General features: G+C 42.9%; 2 protein-coding genes across 2 annotated transcripts; one reads left to right on the top strand and one right to left on the bottom strand.

Annotated features, from left to right (window-relative positions):
- The first annotated feature begins 11,730 nt into the window (after nucleotides 1-11,730).
- Nucleotides 11,731-16,238, top strand: s100v2 (S100 calcium binding protein V2). Its single transcript, XM_037473568.2, has 3 exons — nucleotides 11,731-11,952; nucleotides 13,904-14,035; nucleotides 15,181-16,238. Exons 1-3 carry the CDS (start codon nucleotides 11,944-11,946, stop codon nucleotides 15,346-15,348), a joined length of 309 nt encoding a protein of 102 aa, XP_037329465.2. The 5' UTR covers nucleotides 11,731-11,943; the 3' UTR covers nucleotides 15,349-16,238.
- A 35-nt stretch (nucleotides 16,239-16,273) lies between these two features.
- Nucleotides 16,274-19,974, bottom strand: LOC119218758 (uncharacterized). The gene is made up of 2 exons (XM_037473402.2): nucleotides 19,934-19,974; nucleotides 16,274-18,451 (listed from the first exon to the last, which is right to left on the bottom strand). Exon 2 carries the CDS (start codon nucleotides 18,349-18,351, stop codon nucleotides 16,480-16,482), a length of 1,872 nt encoding a protein of 623 aa, XP_037329299.2. The 5' UTR covers nucleotides 18,352-18,451; nucleotides 19,934-19,974; the 3' UTR covers nucleotides 16,274-16,479.
- Nucleotides 19,975-21,750: the final 1,776 nt, after the last annotated feature.

Here is a 21,750-nt window from a genome sequence, read left to right as displayed (position 1 = left end):
TCATCCAGGTATTTTGATGCCTTCCACTTCTAGATCAAACACTGCGTAGTTAGTATATGGGATCTCCAGGCCATTGGCTGCTCTTAACTGGAAAACTACAGGGGTCTTCCCCAGCTTAGCTTTGGAAAAACTGCTGCTCAAATAAACTCTGCTGCATTAATGTAACCTGAGACACCGTATCGAACAGTCCTTGCAACTCAACCCCTTCAATCGTTACTCCTATAGCTGGGCATTGCCCAATAAAGGCTTCTGTGGCCCTTGAGTTGTGTAGTGCATTAGCAAACCCTGCCCCTTGGACCTCAGCAGCAGGGACAGCTAGTTTAAAGCCGCCTGGGAAGCAGCAGGCCTCCTACAATACCTGGCTATATGTCCCGCTTGTCTACATTGCCGACAGATCGGCCTACCTTGTTCATCCCAGTCATTAACACTGGACGCTGGTCGCGACCGCTCCCTATGTTGTGTCAGGGGCTGTGGGGGAGCATTGACTGGTTGAAGGAGTGGTTTAATTTTCTTCATTAATTCTTGGGGGAGTCCTTGCATCTGGGATTTCACATTACATTACATGTCATTTAGCTGACGCTTTTATCCAAAGCGACGTACAATAAGTGCATTTCCACATAGATACAAACTCAGAAGAACAAGTAACAAGAAAGTACATTTTTCATCAAATAAGCAGTTACAAAACATGTTATAGAAAAGTGCCATTATAAGTACAATTTAAGTGCTATCATTTGTTAGTGCTACGTTTTGCTAGTGTTTTAGTCAAGATAGAGTCTAAAAAGGTGTGTCTTGAGTTTTCGACGGAAGATGTAGAGGCTCTCTGCAGTCCTGATGTCATCGGAGAGCTCATTCCACCATCTGGGAGCCAGGACAGCAAAGAGTCGCGATCTCGTCGAGTGCTTTTCTCTCAGTGAGGGAGGAACAAGCCGGTTGGCAGATGCAGATCGGAGTGTGCGGATTGGGATGTAGGGTTTCACCATGTCCCGGATGTAGACTGGTCCCAATCCATTCACAGCATGGTACGTCAGTACCAATGTTTTGAACTGGATGCGGGCAGCCACTGGTAACCAATGAAGTGAACGGAGAAGCGGTGTAGTGTGGGAGTATTGACGACCAGTCGAGCTGCTGCATTCTGGATGAGCTGCAGTGGTCGTATGGAGGTACCTGGGAGACCTGCCAGCAGAGAGTTACAGTAGTCAAGGCGGGAGATGACAAGCGCCTGAATCAGTACCTGTGCCGCCTTCTGAGTGAGAAGGGGTCGTATTCTCCTGATGTTGTAGAGCGTGTATCTACAGGATTGTGTCGTCGCTGCAATGTTGGCAGTCAGGGAGAGTTGGGAGTCCAGTGTCACGCCGAGGTTACTGGCACTCTGAGTGGGCGTTAACACGGAGTCGCCGAAGTTAACAGTCAGGTCCTGAGTGGGCGAGGTTTTTCCAGGGAAGAAAAGTAGTTCGGTCTTGATCTTCAGGTGATGAGCGGACATCCACTGGGAGATGTCAGTCAGACATGCAAAGATCCGTGCCGCCACCTGAGTGTCCGAGTCGGGGAAGCAGAGGATTAGTTGGGTGTCGTCGGCATAGCTGTGATAGGAAAAACAGTGCGAGCAAATGACGGAGCCAAGGGAGTTGGTGTAAATTGAGAAGTGGAGGGGACCCAGGACGGAGCCCTGAGGAACTCTAGTAGTAAGGGGACAAGGTTCCGACACTGATCCTCCCCAAGTTACCTGGTAGGTGCGACTATCAAGGTAGGATTAGAGAAGAGACAGCGCGGATCCTGTGACACCAAGTTCCTGAAGGGCGGCGATAAGGATCTGGTGGTTTACTGTGTCGAATGCTGCAGAAAGGTCCAGTAGGATGAGCACGGAGGCGAGCGAGGCGGCTCTAGCAGCGTGGAGTTGTTCCGCGACAGCGAGGAGAGCAGTCTCTGTGGAATGGCTCGCCTTGAAGCCTGACTGGTTGGGGTCTAGGAGGTTGTTACTATGGAGGTAGGAGGAGAGTTGGTTGAAGATAGCTCGTTCAATTGTTTTGGACAGGAAGGGAAGGAGGGATACCGGTCTGTAGTTGTTTTCTTCCGAAGGGTTGAGGGTGGGTTTCTTCAGGAGTGGGTTAACTCTTGCTTCCTTCAAGGTGTTGGGGAAACAGCCAGATAACAGAGCATTGTTAATGAGACATGTGAGGAAGGGAAGAAGATCGGGGGCGATCGACTGTAGGATATGGGAGGGGGTCAAGGGGGCAGGTGGTGGGACGGGCAGAGGTTACTAAGGTAAGGACTTTGTTAGGGGACAGTGGTGTGAAACAGGGAAGTGAGGGCGATTGGGGCAAGGTCTGTGCGATATAACTGGAAGGAGGTGGGTTGGAGAAGGAGGAGCGTGTGTCATCTATTTTTCTGGTAAAGTAGGTGACAAAGTCTCCTGGGAGAAGGGTGGAGGGGGGAGGAGGACTGGGGGGTTTGAGGAGGTTAGTGAAGATGGAAAATAGTTTTTTGGGGTTGGAAAATGAGGACTCAATTCTGGATTGGTAGAAAGCACTTTTTGCAGCGGAGATTGAGGCAGAAAAAGATGACGGAAGCGACTGAAACGCATGCAGGTCATCAGGTTGTTTGTATTTTCGCCATTTCCTTTCAGATGCTCGCAGAGTGGCTCTCGTAGCACGCACCGGTTCAGTTAACCACGGAGCTGGAGGGGATCTGCCAGCCCGTCGAGTCTTAAGCGGACACAGCAAGTCGAGAGAGGATGACAGAGTTGTTAGGAGAGTCTCTGCGGCAACGTTCGGATGCAAAAGTGCGAAAGAGTCGGTTGCGGGGAGAGCCGATATAACGGAGGAGGCCAGGGAGGGGGGGGGAGAGTGAGCGAATGTTACGGCGGACGGGTATAGAGTCGATTGGGGAGAACGTCCATTTGGGCAAAATGAGTAGACCTGTCCCGCCACCCCTGCCAGTGGGTCTGGGTGTGTGGCTGAAGGAGAAGGCAGAGGAGAGAGCAGCTGGGGTGGATGTGTTGTCCGGTGTGATCCATGTCTCAGTGAGGGCGAGGAAGTTAAGCGACTGCTGGATAGCAAAGCCGGAGATAAAGTCTGCCTTGCGAGTAGCTGACTGGCAGTTCCAGAGTCCTCCTGTGACAAGGTGCTGGACATGTGTGGAGCGGGCGGGGTAGGTAAGGGAGGAGGGATTACGACAGAATTGATCTAGGGCGGGGGCGGTAGTATCTGCGGGCAGAAATTCGAACAGGTACAGTGATAAAACACATAGTTACGAATGAGTATGTGAGGCTCTGCGCTCAGCCGCCCCGAAGACTCCACGAAAGACTCCTTAGTTGTCTTTGTCTTTGTTCTGCTTGTCTTCGTGCTGAGGGTCTTCGCTAACGCTTCACCTAGTCTCCATTTAAATACTCCCTCGTTAGTGGAAGTCGGCTACGGCTGTGCTCACCACTCCCCCGTCGTTAGTAAACAACAGGTTGATTGCCCTCAGCCGAAGCTCGTCCAAATTCAAAGCGGCAAGCACTTTGACACCCTAATCAGTGGACAACAATAACAACAACTGGAAGTCAAGTTAGCTTAAAACAAGAAACTGTAACATATAAAGCAGTAAAGTTTCACTTAAAAACAGCACAAGCAACAACAAGTTTAGCAGACTAGCTTGGTTAAAGAAAATATACTCAATCCGATTTAAAGTCTCCTGGAAGTCTGAAGATCTGGTAGAAGAGATGCACAATGATGCACATCTTCCATGATCTCTCGCTTCAGCGAGTCTCTCCAACTTTCCTTCTGTAACAAAGCAGGGGAGGCATGAGAGTTGTTCACAGAAAAGCGTGTTACCTCCGGCTGTGTGTATCCGTGTTCTGAGTCCAGCAGTAGTGCCTTAAATCTTCCTACCCTGGTCTCGCTCACTGTCTTCAAGAACACTGACCTGGCGTTTAACCTCACCTGCTAAGGCTCCCAACACAATAGCTGCCTTCCCAGCCTCTGTTAATTCTTGGGAACTTAACAGTCCTTGAATCTGTTCCTTCCAATCACTGTATTTTACATCTTGACCCGGCCCTTTAAATTTTGGCAGCCACGGGGCACCAGGAAACACAGGCATCATGATCTTCGAAGCCTTTTTGTCTTAAATCACCACAGCTGTTCTCCAATCCGATCCTGCCAGCAACTGCCAGAAAAGTGTGAGGCGGGAGACTTAAAATCTAATAAAAAATAAGATAAATTTATAAAAAAGGTACCATCAACGCTACCTAGTTGCGGAGTCTAGGTCTCCATAAAAACAGGTTCTTTGTTCATCAGAGGAAGAACAGCATGGATCACAAGACTTAAAAGCGTGGTTAAAAGGAGGATTTTATTATTAACTAAAAACCCATTAAAACCAATAACTACGATTGTATTAAAAGTCCAGCTGGAACAAAGTGCTAAAAAAAAGATTTAAAATTCAACCAGCCACTGCTGCCGATCCGTCCTGCCCTTTCTTCTAGTTTCCGGTTCCTTCCTTCCTGAGGTGCCCAATCCGTCTCGTTTTTCTCCTCATTTGCACCCTGCCTGCTCGTCCGCTGTCTTGCCGTCCTCCACTGCTTGACTCCACTGTGGCTTCTGCTGTCCTGTGGCTTCTCCTTCCCGTGGCCTCTCTTCTCCCTCTCATCCAGTGCTTGGTGTCCTTTATAGCAGCTGTGTTAATTGGAGAGGGGAGGTCCTTTCCTTGTGGAATGTGGTTGGCCAGGGCTCTCTGTAATTGATTAGTCCCTCCAGGTGCATGTAGTTTACGGAACGCTGGGTTTATGGGTAAAAATGTAATAAAACAAACTATGCTAAAATGTAATAAAACAAACCATGCTAAAATGTGATCAAACAAAACATGCTAAAATGTAATAAAACAAACCATGCTAAAATGTGCTCAAACAAAACATGCTAAATTGTAATAAAACAAACCATGCTAAAATGTAAAAACAAGTTATGCTAAAATGTAAAACCAAACCATGCTAAAATATAATAACCAATAATTTATAGAAACCACAATGTCCCCCTGGTGACATTTATGAACGGTGAATCATCGAGGACAACCAATGTTGGTCACGGAGTCCCACAAGGTTCTGTGCTTGGACCAATTCTATTTACCCTGCACATGCTTCCTTTGGGCGACGTTATCAGAAAACACAGCATAAACTTCCATTGTTATGCAGACAATACTCAACTGTATCTATCGATCAAGCCAGAAGACACCAACCAGCTTGTTAGACTTCAGGATTGTCTTGGAGACATCAAAACTTGGATGACCTGCAACTTCCTGATGCTAAACTCGGAAAAAACAGAAGTTATCATGATAGGCCCAGAGTGCCTTCGAAGTCAGCTGTCACGTGATACAGTCTCTATGGATGGAATTGCTTTGGTATCCAACAGCACTGTCAGAAATCTTGGAGTTCTCTTCGACCAGGATATGTCCATCAACTCTCATATAAAAAAGACTTCAAGGACTGCCTTTTTTCATCTACGTAATATATCGAAAATCAGGAACTTCCTGTCTCAAAGTGATGCAGACGCTCTCCATAAGGTTTCTTCCCCTTTTTTCCCCATTGAAGAGTTTTTCCTGTGCCGATGTGAGGGTTTCGGGACAGAGGATGTTGCATGTGTACAGACTCTAAAGCCCTCTGAGGCAAATTTGTGATTTTGGGCTATACAAAATAAAATGAATTGAATTGAATTAACCCTAGCATTAGTCCCATTATTATTGCTGTCATTAATATTTCTCGGCTCATTGGTTTTATGGATCATGGTTCTATGCGGACCCTGTTCCTGCCTCCTGCCGTGGCCTCTGTTACAATTGCTGCTGCTATCACTATCATTATTAATATTAATCGCATTACTATTACTGTAATCATAAACAAACATTACCGACTTTGCTTCTTTAATAAAGTGGTTGCACTTTCCCTCCCCACAGGCTGGTGGGTGGTGGTTGTCTTTGCAGTGGTCCTAGCTTAAACCGAGCTTACTATTCTTACTTACTACTTATATTTGAATAATTTCTGTTACAGGAATTGAACGTATTGTACATCTTTTATATTGTTTATTCTGTACACATGACATCCATTGCTTTCTCCGCCCCCCCCCCCCCCCCCCCTCTGGAGAGGGATCCCTCCTCTGCCGTTCTCACTGAGGTTTCTTCCTTTTTTCTCCCCATAAAGTGTTTTTCCATTTTTTGTGGAGTTTTCCCTGTGAAATGTGAGGGGTTTCGGGACAGAGGATGTCGCATGTGTACAGACTCTAAAGCCCTCTGAGGCAAATTCATCATTTGGGATTATGGGCTAAACAAAATAACTATAGAATATGTATTGAATTGAACTAAACATTCCAGAACATTACTGAAATGTTTGATGAAGACGAGTAAAATATAGAATGAAAACATCAGTCATGTAATGTAATTATAATGGTTACAAAGGTTGTACTGCTCAGCTTTTCTTTGAACTATATCAGGTGTTGATAGCACTGCGTTAGAAATTTAGAAATGCATTTTATTTTGTCAAACTGATTATCAAGGTTATTAAGTCCCCTTCCTGTATGATACAAAGTAAACAGGTGTTGAAAAACAACTTGTGGATTTGAACAGCTTTCAAATCTGGAAAGTATAGTGAACTAAATACACTGAATATGTCACATGTTACGCTCCTCGACAACAAACAACACATGATTATGGCAATCAAGGTTTTTAACACAAAAAGGTTTATTTCTGTCACGTGAGGGTGCGGGTCGAAGGCAGGCAGGGAGGACTCAAACGCAGATTTCCAACAAACAACGTGCTCTTTAATAATCCCAAACATAACCGACATGCACCAACCTGAACAGGTAACAGGAAACAATGACGCAGGTGGAAACGATCATTGACACAGCAGACAATCACAGGGGAAGACAGGACAAGGCAGGAAGTGAGGTTACCCAGGAACACAAGAGACATGAAAACTACAAAATAAGACAGGAAGCAGACCCAAACGAGGTTGGGCGTCTCTTAAAGGCTGGCTGCATCCAACCTGGTTAACGGCAGAGTCACACCACAAGACAGACAATGCATTTACAACAAATATGTCAGAGTTGCGCAGAAATAGAAATAAACCAAATAGACCAAAATCCATCCATGTATTGGTGTCCACCCTTTGCTCCTTTAACCCCTTTGATCTTAGTTCCCTAAATAAACAGTGTGCTCAGCATGTGCAAGTTATTGAGAAGATGTTTAGATGTATTTATGTTATGTTAGAACTAAATGATTTAAATAAATAAAATAATTAATATCAACACGATTTTTAACAAAACAAGGACCAAGATCAGGGACCTATAACCAACCTATACATTGAGTCTCATAATTTGTGTTCACTTACAATGTCAATAGTCAAAGTACTAAACCATATTAAGAGAGAGCAATGACTCAGCTATTACCACATTACACATGTGACAAGAAGACCATGGAAACAGCTTGTAAGATTACTGTCTCAAAGTGTCCTTAAACCCTTTGTGCTCCTAATGCAGCTCCTGCTCCTTCTATCGGCTCGTCCCTTTTACAGCGTCGTGGGGGCATACCCTGGATGGGCCGCTAATTGCAATTCTAAAAACCATTTCTGCAGACACGGCATAAACATGCAAACTCCACACAGAAAGGCCATGGAGCAGAATTGAACATAGGACCTTCTGGCTGTGGGACAGTGCTAACCTCCACCCCACCGCATGAGGCTGGCTGTGGATTTCACTAATGCTTGTTTACACACAACAAGGATCCTATTGGAAGCACATTGTGTATCTCGACAGACGTCAAGGCAGAGCTGAATGGCCAAAAATGTGTATCTTGGTAGTTTGTTAGATCCTGTCGGTTTGATGGTATACGTACAGTATTTACTGTATTTGTTTTTGGAGTAAACAGATTCATTCATTGACGTCATAAAAGGCCGCCGGTGGCCAGCGAGTGGTCAGCAGTGCTTGGTGTGCCGTGTCTTCCAGAGGTAATATCAATGGCATGACAAAACTTTGCAATAAATTGTTTTCTGATCTAACTTGCATCAGATTCTTCAGAACCAGAAACCCTCCGCACAGCCCACAGCTCTTCTCTTGGCCACGACAACAGGATATTTAATGTTTGCAAAAAGGAGACAGAGTTGACACACACACATACGTCATACATCGAGACTACTCAAAGGTCTTCATCCTCGGACCGGGACTATATAGTGTACCGTCTTGATTATCAGATGACCCAGAACACCATGTACCTTTCTGTTGTACGAAGGTGGAACATTGTTATATTCTTGAGGTCATAGTGATTGATTTTGTAATTTTGGCGGTTCAGTGTGAGGTCTTAAGCCATAACTACACCTATGTTTTTATGGTAGATTGAAGCTGAGCACTGACTTAGTAGAGATTTTGATAATAATTTTTAAATGTTTTGGAAAGCAGTATACGAAATCTTTAACAAATTGTAGGCAAGAAAAATCCAATTCATTGGCACTATATAGAAATCACAAGTGGGCTAAAATGTTGCAAGGCCAGCGATGCCTGAAATGGCATGCATCATCAGCATTGTGGAATTGATCAAATCACAATAGATTCAATCATTTACTAGTTGTCAAACATGACAGGTCGCTGACAATTCATTGTGTGATGCTCAGACACCCTAGGAGCGTATTGCTGTCTGCTTTTCCTATCCAACCTACTGCCCCCCTCCCCTCACATGCTGGGTAATGGAGGCCGCAAGATGTGTAGAACTTATGCACATTTCATATTATGTTTGTAGTCAAATTGTAATATTATATAGGCTTCAAATAACACAACACAATTACATTGTTCATTCTTTACACATGACATCCATTGCAGTCTGTCCATCCCTCCTCTGACGTTCTCCCTAAGGTTTCTTCCCTTTTTATCCCATTGAAGGGTTTTTTCATTTTTTGGGGAGTTTTTCCTGTGCCGATGTGAGGGTTTCGGGACAGAGGATATTTCATGTGTCCAGACTTTAAAGCCCTCTGAGGCAAATTTGTTATTTGCGATTTTGGGCTGTACAAAATAAAATCAATTGAAATTGAATTGAAATAACCTTATGTGACCTTTGCCTCTTTAGGCTCTGTTATATTTGTTCACCTCTGTTATGTATTTTTTATTATTAATTGTCTTGTCTGAATATTGCAAACAAATAAATATAGAAGACAGTGCTACTTCTGGGAAGCTGTCAATATTATTACACAGTAAATACTGTACGTATACCATCAAACCGACAGGATCTAACAAACTACCAAGATACACATTTTTGGCCATTCAGCTCTGCCTTGACGTCTGCCGAGATACACAATGTGCTTCCAATAGGATCCTTGTTGTGTGTAAACAAGCATTAGTGAAATCCACAGCCAGCCTCATGCGGTGGGGTGGACGTTAGCACTGTCCCACAGCCAGAAGGTCCTATGTTCAATTCTGGCCCATGGCCTTTCTGTGTGGAGTTTGCATGTTTATGCCGTGTCTGCAGAAATGGTTGTTAGAATTGCAATTAGCGGCCCATCCAGGGTATGCCCCCACGACGCTGTAAAAGGGACGAGCCGATAGAAGGAGCAGGAGCTGCATTAGGAGCACAAAGGGTTTAAGGACACTTTGAGACAGTAATCTTACAAGCTGTTTCCATGGTCTTCTTGTCACATGTGTAATGTGATAATAGCTGAGTCATTGCTCTCTCTTAATATGGTTTAGTACTTTGACTATTGACATTGTAAGTGAACACAAATTATGAGACTCAATGTATAGGTTGGTTATAGGTCCCTGATCTTGGTCCTTGAAGTTTTTTTTGTTTTGTTAAAAATCGTGTTGATATTAATTATTTTATTAAGTCAATCCTGTGTAATGCTGACTACTAGATCATCTAGAGGGCTCTGATGTTAGAGTTTCTTGCTGTTCTCTGAAAACATCCCACTTTTGGAAGGACAGATAGGAAAGCTCATATGTAGCAACACGACTGACAAATCACATATCCTCATGGAGCCCGGGTCGATGAGGGCTCACAGCGGTTTCATGCTTGTTAGACTCCTCCCTTGCAATACAAAGTTATAGAAGTGTTGAACAGAATTTGAAACTGGGAAGAAAAGAGAACACTGCCTTCTGCTGGCCGAGGGTGTAATGACATCGTCTCCTCATCTCCAGGATTGTCTAAAAGCCAAATCAATTTAAATGCGCTCCGTGAGACATGCTGATTTAGCTCTGTGTAACATCGTTGTCTAATTTACATGACCATGAATCTTACAGATTGACTTGGCCCTACCAGAAAGACAGACAGGCAAGCTCATACACATATAGCAGTCGGACTGAATTCACACATCTTGTTATCTTAAATGGTATGCACCACAGATATTCAAGAAATAAGTGATATAATTGATGGTCATCAAATATATTTGGCTGGCAGCGACAATATTTCTGCATTTCTTGTCAAACAGGGGAAAAACAGTCAATGCTGCAGCCACATCTTCTTTTGTTTAAAGCAGTCTGTTTTTTCAAAAATAATAGAAGAAATTGTACACACGTTTACTTTAGCCATTGTTTGGAATTTTTGAGAAAACTCCTATTACAGTAGCTTAAATGTTGAGAGGATCTATCTTGGACATTGTCAAATATTTGTTGAGTAAAATGATTTCATTTTTTGTTGAAGAGTAGTCGTAGAGCTCCTTAACACACATCAGTACAACAGTCATGGTTTGGAATTATTTCTAAATCCCTCTTTATTGCAACTCAAATATTGAGAAATCACTGTTTTGAACAAATATGGAACTTTTACTTTTGAAAAATGTTTATTTGTTGCATGACTGCAACATCAGGAGAACATGTCCCCTTCTCACTGCTACCGGCTATATTGACTATTGTAACTCTAAGGTCTGTAACCCTGAATCCACCCACACAACACGGCTCCCTTCACTGATTACCAGAAGTCGCTTTGGAAAAAAGCATCAGCTTAATGAAATGTAACATTGCTTTTATCTTGAGGGCGTTGGACGCGATTTGGTGGGAACATACCATAATGTTTCGGACGGTGTGAAGCATTCTCGTTTATACTCGTTTGTGAGGAGTATTGCTGTTGTTGGCTCTGGCTAGGTTCTCTACCGCTTTTGTACCTTAGAAGGACACTTTCAGGACCAACAGGTGGATGAATAGATAGATACTGTGTTGACCTCATGGGAAAATAGAACATACTGTTATACCCGACACATATGGGCACAACGCGTTAGCAAATACAAGATATGAAGTTCCACTGTTTTTCTACATCAATCTCTTGTAATGCTCCACTTCTTCTTTAACTGGGAGAATCTTTCCTAATCTATCAACTATGAAATGCATTGTTTTAAAGGACCCCTCACCTTGTGAGGAGAGGGCTTGAAAGCTGTCCATCAGAGAGTAAAAACAGAGTATAAACATAAATAAACCCACTTGTACATATATATTTTACATAAGATGTTGCTACAAGGGGATGTCCCCTTCGTATTTAACCCCAAAAAGCATCATCATGATTTGAGAAGGCCGGTTTGCATCCAATGACCCACGTTGGCAGTGAAGGGGTTAACAGGCTTCAACGTGCAGCCACTTATTGCGCAAAAACAACGACGTGTAACTTTTACTAAAGGCTTCCAGATGTGGGAAGAATCGTCCTGAATGTTGGATTGAACTCAAATATCCCCCCGTTCTTCATGCCGGAATGGACTTTAAAAGTCCTTTGTCACGAGCACATAAGACGCGCACTACTAGGTGTGAGGTGCCAACATGGCACCGTGTGTGAGGGCAGGAGGCTCCTTGGCGGCTCCTCTTCCGGACTTTTCTCTCTCAGGCAGAGGGAGGATCCGGGAACCCTGCCAGGGGCTGACTGTCTGTCTGTCTGTCCCCCCGCATATCTGCGTGTCCCTCCGCCTATCTGTCTCTCCGCACGCACCTCTCCGCACACACGGCAAGAAGGACAGTCCGCAGCAACATGTCTCAGGTAAGAAGACGCTTAAGGAAACGTGGACTCCACGGACAATACAATGTAACATGGGTTCGTTCGCTAGCTGACTAACGAATAGTCGAGAGGCTGCTGTTAAACTTTGAGCCGAGAAGTGGAGGAAGGCTAGGCGCCCCTCCCCGCGCCGCGTCCCGTGATTCTTCCACGAAGGACCGCATGTTCCCACGCGCGGCCCGCTCTCCGGGTCATTACGAAGAGCCTTTTACTCCTTTTCTCATCGGGAGTGTCTACGTGCTAACGTGGGGCCCAGGTGCTGTCCACCCACCTGTCCGGGTGTCGAGTGTAAAACGCCACTTTACACGCTGTCCCCGTCACCATGACAGCTGTCTCACTTCTAATATCAAACATTCGATTGATGGCTCGTTAATAATCACACATTTCCGTATCACTACATAAGCAGCCCGATCACGTTCAGTAGGGAGGGGCCACCGTGTCACTTTGTCTTTGTCCCAAGAGAAGATCCAACTTTTCCTGGATCAGTGCAGATCGATGACTGTGTCACTAGACCGTGGTGCACTGTAGGCACAATGCTCAAGAGCCTCCTTTGATCTGAAGGCCCTACAACGCGCTCCAACGTGCCCTGACGGTTCATGTGTGTAGGAGGTCGGTGTCCACAGCTTTTGGCGTGTTGTAGGTCAGGATGTCGGTGCTTCCTGAGTCTGTGGGATAGTTTCTGTTGAGGTGAAGCAGGCTTGCAGCAGCTTGCATGAATCACTCACAGAGGGTGTGGTTGGGACAAAGCCGTTGGCCCACATGCACCGAGTAACTAAAGCGAGACAAACTACATTATGGCTGCTCTCAGCCATTCCAATTCACTTCTGTTATATGAAATACATTCACAGACTCCTCATCAACTCTGCAGGGCTACAGTGTACATTTATCTGATTAGAACTGGCTTTAGAATAGCTGGGGCACTAAGGGGATCAAATGGGACTTACAAACTGCTAAAAGATTCCAAATTGATTGACATTGATCGGGGGGGACACGTACTGTTCCAAATAAATAACTGTTGCTCATCTGCTGGATGTATACTAACCAGTTCATCATAATCACTTCTGAACCTTCTTAATATACACTGACATGTTGGTGCGATTCCTTCAGGTGGCCAAACAAATCTATGAATATTCCTTTAAACAGTTGTAGTACTTCCTGTAATACTGTCAATTCCTTACAAATTGTTAAAATGAATAGTGACAGTAATAATAATAGTAATAGCTTTATTCAAATAGTTTAGTTTAACACCTCCAAAAAAACAGGACTTTAGTGTACAAAACTAAAGGTAAACACAGTACTTTGCTCTTTTCCTGAAGCTAAGTGGCTTTGTTGCCTAAACCTTATCTATGTTTTTAGTTAGTCAAGTTAACTTCAACCAAGCTCTTCTCCTACAGCGAGTTCATAGTTTTGCCGCCTGCGACGCCTGCCCTTTGCTTCGATTAGACGCTGTGTATGAAACTGCCTTCCATTGCTATCGTTGCAACTGAAGCCAGTCCATTTAGCCATTCAGTCCACCTGAGATACATTTTCCTTCCTAATTTGGTACACTTCCAGTGAGTAGAGAGGTTTATTATGGCTGCTCCGCCATGGGTACCTCATTCTAACAAACATGCAACTTTTGATATTTCTTCATCAAAACGAGATTAGACTGACCAAATAGGAAGAGCATTAAAAGGCCTACGTGTGTGAATCGTGCTTGTCAAATCAAGTGAAATGTAACGAGGACTGCATTGTCAAAATGGACATTTGAGCCAAATTGCTTAAAACCATTTCAGATAACAACCATTTGGACTTTAAATGTGTAGGCCAGGTTTGGTTATGTTTCCTGCATTTTCAGACCCTCAAACCATTTTTGAAGATAATTTGAAATGATTGTGTCCAGCTCCAGTTCAGTTGACCATCTTTTTTCATTTGTCTTGCCATTTGTTCTCCCCAGAATTCTGACCTGGAGATGGCCATCAACACACTGGTCACACAGTTCCACTCTGCTTCAGCTGACAAGGCTGCAACTCTGAAAACTGATGAATTCAAAGGCCTTTTGTCCTCCCAGATGCCTAATCTGGTCAAGGTAGATCCGCTGGCAGTGTCCATGTGCTTCACTCCCAGCCGGGCCTGCTATTGGCTACAGCAGTCCCACAGGCCTTATGCACACAGATATATACAGGGTTCGAAATGACTTAGGACTCTTGGGGGGTCCCCTAAAATGTAACTATAAAAAATACTGAAGACTACCTTGCTACACTATATACTGCAGGCAAAATTATATTGACATATTTTGAAGGTGGGATAATAGTCTTGGGATGTTTTTCATGGTTTAAAATCCTCAACTAAATCCGCACAGGAGAACCTGTGACTCTCCATAGCTCACTGCGTAGAGAAGTGGGCTCGTTGGCTTTAGGATGTTTTGACCCGCGGGGTTCGAATCCCGATCGTTCAGATCTTTTTTTAAATATATTTTCTTGAATACATGTTTTCATACGTGGTTGTGATGTAGTGCTCACTTATACAATCGTGAACGCTGCAATGGATTTGTGATGCGTTTTGTAGATTTTCAGCAATATGTTTGTGAATGTGCTGCTGTCAGCTGGCAGGTTGTTTGGCTTCATACACATACAGCAAGAAACTCTTCTAATCATTACGTTACACTGGGTATCTAAGTTAATGCATCTTTTGATATAGGAACACCAACTCCAAATATTTTACTAGAATAAGCAATTATTATGGAGATATAAACATAATCGAAGCACTTACAGGATTTTCATGAGGGATTTCACTTTATGTGAGGCTTCGTTCAACAATAACCTACGCGTCATAGACCACAACAACAACCTGTGATGCTATTGGCTGCCCTGATTGCTGCCCAATCGTGCAAGGAAATAAATAAATTATTGTTATGAATATAAAACGTCACTGAAGACCTTTTCACAATCATTTTTAATGTTAAAAATATTTGTCGGGGACCCCCCAAAATCTAAAAATAAATTCTTATAGGGGGTCCCTAATGACTTATAGGGGGTCCGGGACCCCCCCAGACCCTCCTCATTTCGAACCCTGGATATATATACACACACACACAATACGACTTGAATGAAATCCTCATGTTCTCAATGCAATGTCCATCCCAGTACGATGTATGAAGTGCAGTCGGGTGAATAGTGGATAGAGCTTTACCTGGGAGCACACTGATCTTCTCTACCTGTTCTTATTCTGCAGGGGGGCGCAGACCAGGGGTTCAGTGCGATCCTGCGGGAGATGGGTGTCGGTGACGGTGAGGGCATCTCTTTCAAGCATTTCTGGATCTTGATCCAGTCAGTAGCCACCAAACAGTTCAGCCTCCTCAAAGGGCAGACGAGCTCCTCCTGTGGCTGCATCCTCCAGTGAAGAGGAAACTCTGAGCCCAACTCATCAGCGCTACGTTTTACACCCTGTTTAACTATATGCACATCACTTTTCTATTTCTAGGTTCTGACAGGATACAAAGTATAGTACAAAGAAGCCAGGTGTTTCCAACATTTCCAAACATTCCTTTTTTCTAATGTAATGTCTTATCTGACACACTTCTGCCAGTGTGTACTGCCAACCAGTTAAATTCAGCCTAATTGGTATTTCATGCATGTTGGTATATTATTAAACACTAAAATAATTAAACGATCTTAATAGGAAGTGCCAGATCTTTATCCATTTTGTTATCATAAACCACTCTCGGTGTCTTTTTATATTCTACGCACTGCATATATCTTCTAGGACAGTGGCAATTAATCTATTTTAGTGATGTTTACCTGACGTGTTTTCTACCACGACTCCTCTGTTTGAGCTTTCAAGGCAGCAGTGATTGACAGGTGATGATGGGGGGGGGGGGCAAGTTGGATCAAAGCATCCTGGTATGGGTCAGAGATAATGAAACTGTTTTGGTATAGCACAAATTCCTAAGATCTTTTTCTATAACTCGAACTGTCCTTTTAACAGTTTGGAAAATTAACATATGGCCTTGAAATTATATATTTTTTAAATATGTGAAACCTATTAATTCGATGTATGGTAATAATTATCTGAAAAATATACCTTTTGATTGGTTCTAAATTTCCGTATATTGAACTATGCATTCATGTGATGGAACGGCTTAAATTGTGTTCTTATGTTTCTACAAGTAATGCTTTATACTGCAATTCTGCATTTTCTTTGTATTTATATTTTGTTATTCTCTATTCTGACCTGTAACCCCTTAAGAAAATGGTGTAATAAACAAAGAAATAATCAATACTGCAATTTGATATTGTACAATCGTTTACTTATTTTTAAGAAAAGCATTAAAGTCTATACAGGAAGTAGTTGGGATGAAAGTGACTTTAAAAAAACAACAAAAATACATTAAACAGATATGAAGCAGTGCCAGAAAGCTGAAGCCGAATAGATCGATTACGCTGCACCATATTGAAGTATCCTATTATTCAATGGCCGTATACAACATCTGTGTCGGCAAAAGAAGAATACTAATCCAACATTACACAAGCATTATGGATGGATGTTTGCATTAAAAGAGGGAGTACATCCTCTCTTGAGTTTCTTTCCCTCCGGTGTACCTCGAAAGTATTCAAGATAAGAAGAGAACACATACCGATTCATGACTTTAACCCTCCCAAATATTTCTAGCTCTGTTTGCTCGTCATGTCCAACAACATTCATTAGCTGTTTCGATTTGATGTACAGGGCGTTTTCCTTTCCAACAACCTCATCCAACCAAATCTGTGTGTTTTTTGGGGACATTTCATAGTTGTCGACGGTACCGCCGTAGAATCCTCGTCGCAGATGTTTAGGCCAAGGTTGGTCGGTCTCCATGGGGTGGTCAAGCCCCACAAAGGCGGCACACAAGGGGCTGTCAGTACCCCGCGAGCGACCCACTTCACAACCGATCACGCTCATGAGAAAAAGCGAGAAGGTTCTGAAGTTGTACACGGATGATGAAAACACTGCAGCCATGAAGTATCGACCCCATCGCTCACAGTTGTAGCTACACTGCTGGAACTGGAAAGTCTGGCGACAGAAGTCGTTGAATTTGGCTGCTTTGAGACCCTGTCTCAACTGCTGCAGGGAAAACTCACCCGGTTGCTCAGCAAAATTCTTACGGAAATATTCAATTTCTGCTTGATTGTCAGCGTTCATGAACTTGCCTGCCAGACTTACATTTAGACTTTCCCTGTGTACTCTATAAATGCATGCATTGAGAACGTAATAGAGGTCTGATGCAACTTCCTCTTTGGCATTGTATCGTATCTCCACAAGTAGGTCCTGAATGTCATTGATATGCTTCAAGACAATATTGTTTTCGTCTGGTCCTGGCTCTGTAAGCCAAATCATTTTCTGGAGGGTTTTGTTTGGGACGTAATCAGGAGCACGCCTTCTTTCATTCTCCTCAAAGAACAAGCTCCAAGTGAGCCCCTCCAGGCAATCTATGGAAGGGTACTTTTTCCGCAGCTCCATTGGAACAAACATTTGAGGGTGACTAGGCCACTCCAGTGTCTGGAAATACAACAGATTTCCTTGATAATCAGAAAACACTGGCCCTGCACAGCCTAGTTCCACTTTCATAAGCAGCTCACCTCTTTCGTCCAGTTCAGCAATAACCCTTCTGCTGTGGTCATGGGACCTCCAGACCCCATTGGTCCTTGTCATGATTTCTCCATCAGAACTAACAGACAGGAAGGAGTTGTGTATGTGGAGCTGAGTTTCCACGCTGAGAGACTGGAGGACTTGTAGCAGCTTCATCATGAAGTGCAGGTCATTTCCAAGGTTGCAGCTGAGGAGGCGGATGGTACCAATATCACCAAAAATGCTGAATGTTTTTAAAGTGGACACAAATCTGGCAAGTTCTTCTGGGCCATAACCAGCAAGCTGCACTGTTCCATTGGCTCCATTGCTGCCATGGCCAACCAGTATGACATCATGATTTCTATTGGAAAAGGAATGGCTTCCCCTCAGCAAATGTACAGCCCCCTTCTGGTACTTCAGCAAAGTTGATACAGTCAGATGCCTCTCAAAGAGACTGGTAGCTGCCTCGATCACTACAGGGTCTTCTTCCATAATAACTATAGTCTGGTGGTGTTTTTCATTGAGATCTCTTTCCCCAAAGGTCATGTGTTGTGGGTGAGACGTCATTTCTGTCTTAAATGTGTTAGAACCAGAAGTTAAACTGTCTACCGGAGTCAAGTAAAGTGGGCAAGCCTCCTTAACCAGACAAGGCTCTGCAACAAAAGCAGGTTTTGTCTGATTAATGGAACACAGTACATGAAAGACAGGATTCGAGACATCAGTCCTAATCTGGCACAATTTAGACAAAATCTGAGATTCTCTGAACAACAAATCTACTCTTGGACTGATTGCAGACATTAGCTTTGAGCTGGTATTTCCATAAATTGGCCACTTTCCCGGCTCTCCAGGATCTGGTTGTAGTGGGTCAAACGCTAGTGGAGTCCTCTGAAGATATCCCCTAGAAATAGATAAGAATTACAGATCGATCGGGTCAATGCACTTGCTTAAATTAATAGGAATTATAATATGACTTCTGATGAACACTCTTAAGCAGTATTATTGTGGGGCTATTTTATGGACAATGGTTTGGAATTTATGGTGTAATGTCTTGGTAACACTATAAACTCCCAATCATCATTTGTAGACCTTCACATTGAGAGATTATATTTGTTGGTATTAGGCATTATTGGGCATGTTCACAGCAAATAGTAGCTACAGTAGACGAAAAAAGGAGCTTCTTTCAGGTCACATCACAGCTTCTCCTTCCTACCTACTTCAATGTTAACAATATAAGCTGCAAAGCAATAGGTTACATCAACAAGGATGTTTCAATGGAATCACGGACATGTGGCTATCAAACAACACTCGCTTGACATCAATGTTGAGCTAGCTTCAACCTTTTTCACCATCAATCACATGTTTTTGTTTCACCATTTCTCCTCATAATTCCTCCTCTATCTTTTAATACGGTAGAAAACATATTATTGCAAAAAGCTAATCCTCAGTGCTACTTAACAAAAATAAAGCTCAAGCAACACTTAAATAGAAACTCGTAGTTTGCTCGTAGTGAGCAAATAACCTTGAACTAGTAATGCCAGCGTCTCTCTGGGATTGTACTTTGACACAGCTGTTAAACTTCAGCGTGCTAACATGTTCACAATCACAGTGCTCACATTGTAATTGTTTAGCAGGTCATGTCTTGCACAATGACAAAATGAATCAGCATCCTGCTATCCTTCAACAAAATAGATGATCAGGTGTCTACGGTAGTGGAGAAAATAAAATCCTTTGAGAGATGGAGAGTACCATTCAACAAAGCGCAATCATCCTACCAGATGCAAATTTCAAAAGAAGGAAAGCAGCCACTGCATGCAGCTAAAACTCTTTTCTGCACTTCATAGCTGTCAAGTGAAAATAGTGTATATGTATTTTCTTTTGTGTTGCTGGGCCAAATAAGTCACTTGATAAAATAATCATCTGATATAATTATCTCAGCTAAAATTAAAACCATATCACTATCTTCCCTGGTGCTTCTCAAACTCAGCCTAATGCTAATTCTTCCCAAGGTCCATATACACCTGGATCAGAACTCTATAGCAACCTTGAGATTAGGATTTGAATGGCTAATGTCAAATCTTGAGGTTTTCCTTATTTTTACCAAATTGTGTGGCACCCAAAATGGATGAGCTAGATAAACTATAGTTAAACTGAATACCTATGACAGAGTCCTTATGTGCTTAATATGATTTGGTAAAGACATTTTGTCCATCTGTGTAACTCTGATGGTTAGTAGAAGAGCTTTACTACAGATATGTGTTATTACGAAAATACATTAACTGAAAGTGATATTATGCAGCCATTTTCTTAAAGTGATGATGTGAATGGTAATGTTAGGTTAATCCCTAAAAGCCGTCGACCGTTGCATTATGTGGTGTCTCACCTGTTTCCTAGATCAGAACTGAAGGGAGTCCTCTGAACACTCAAATCTGTAAAGACAAAAAAGCTAATAGATCAAAGACATTGTCTTGTTCCCATTCCACTGGTTTACAGGAAGTCAGCTTCAAATGCTGCATTGCAATAAATACTTCTGGCCAAGTATACATAGGTCCAAACAACCCTCAAAAATGTGCTATGTTGATATCTAACTTAATACAGGTCTACTACCATTTAAAATGTTTTGATGTTTTTTCAATGTTTTGACAGATTGACAGAGACTTCACAATTAGCCACACACAAAGAGAGCCATTAAAACCGCTTCATTTCAGCATCTGCTTTTCAACTATAAAGTACCAATCTTACCAACATTCATCCCTGCAGCCAAAGAAAGTTGAACCAGAATGACACTAAATCCGCAAGGTTTCAGCATGGTTTCTATGCACAGCTGCAAGAGTGAAGATCACTGTGAATTCACCAGGCAGAGGCAGGAGCAAGCCAGTTCATATCTCAATCCACATTTGTTTAGATAAGAATGCAAATGAGAAGATAATGCTTCCAACTTTGGTCTTGATCAGTTAAACAATACAAAACTGCATGCTGTGAACATTTCCTGACTTCTTTTTAACTATGCTTTACTGTGTAAAACATTAGCATGGTTTCTTCCTATTTTGATTGTGAATTATTATTGTGAATTACCACTTGAAAAGGTGAATATGTAGCTTGACTGAATACTAAAAAATGGATCCATAATAACGGGCTGGTCTCCGAGACTTTCCCTGTTGCTCTCCAAAATAAAATAAAAATAAATTCAGAACGACATTGGGCCATTTACTGGTGTCTTCTGAAATGTTTTCTTACGGACTTCAGAAGGCCAACGTCAGAAAAGATTCCCGTGTGATTCATGAAAGCCTGAAAATGGGTTCTTACACAGCCGAAGTGTTCTCATTCAGGCTCCTCCTAACGGGTGTTCTCCTACACCTGGATTTGCATACAGAAAGGCCTTGTTAGCTCCTTATAAGGGCATGCAACTGATGAGCCGTGTGCACAATTAACAGCCTACAGGCAACTTCCGATTGATTCAAATCATATCAAAGCGGAAAGCGAGCACTCAAGTAAACTGAGATCTAACTTCACCGGTGCAGATATCCAGATACTGCTGCAGAATGTAGATGTGTCTATTCAATTACACTGTGAGTTTAGTGCTTATTGCTTTGTTCACTGATATTTGCAGTCTTTTGCTTTTGTTTATTTCATGATATCACAATGCCTCTAGGAATCATGACTACATTGTGAACGTAATTGTTAATGATACAAATAGTCATTATAATTATTTAAATCCGAGGATGTCTGTAGAGAACAACTACTTACTGACAGACATCTCACAAAATGCCTCAGACTGGCCATCTGTGCTTATAAGCCGAACTACAAAGCACTCCCAGTGTTCAGTAACAGCCATCACACTGACTTGTGTCACATGGGGTTGTGATGGGACCCAGAGCTGAACTGAACTTGCACTGACTGAGAATTTTCTCAGTGTTGTGTTGTAACTTCAGTTGATGAATACAAAAGTTCATATTGTTTTCAGTACCCTTTCCACATACTCGCAGTTTGAAAATCCCAGAGCCTTTCACCAACGGATCCCCTCTTCACCTCAGAATCAGGCGAAGTAGCTACCATATTCTGGTTCCACCTGCACTTTCACCACATTCATTCCTCATCTAGCATATCTCCAACCTCGCACTCTGCACGCTTCTTAAGATTCTGCGCCGCTACAACAGCCTCCCTTAATGGCAACACAGAATACCTCAAAGATACCTAAAG

The sequence above is a fragment of the Pungitius pungitius genome, chromosome 17 (assembly GCF_949316345.1).
Source record: "Pungitius pungitius chromosome 17, fPunPun2.1, whole genome shotgun sequence".
NCBI lineage: Eukaryota > Metazoa > Chordata > Actinopteri > Perciformes > Gasterosteidae > Pungitius > Pungitius pungitius.
This window is presented reverse-complemented; position numbering and strand designations above follow the sequence as displayed.

Coding starts and splice junctions, on each gene's coding strand:
- s100v2 (XM_037473568.2), top strand. Junction 14,036..15,180: donor AGATGCCTAATCTGGTCAAG/GTAGATCCGCTG, acceptor CTTATTCTGCAG/GGGGGCGCAGACCAGGGGTT.
- LOC119218758 (XM_037473402.2), bottom strand. CDS start 18,351: ATGTCTGCAATCAGTCCAAGAGTAGATTTGTTGTTCAGAGAATCTCAG.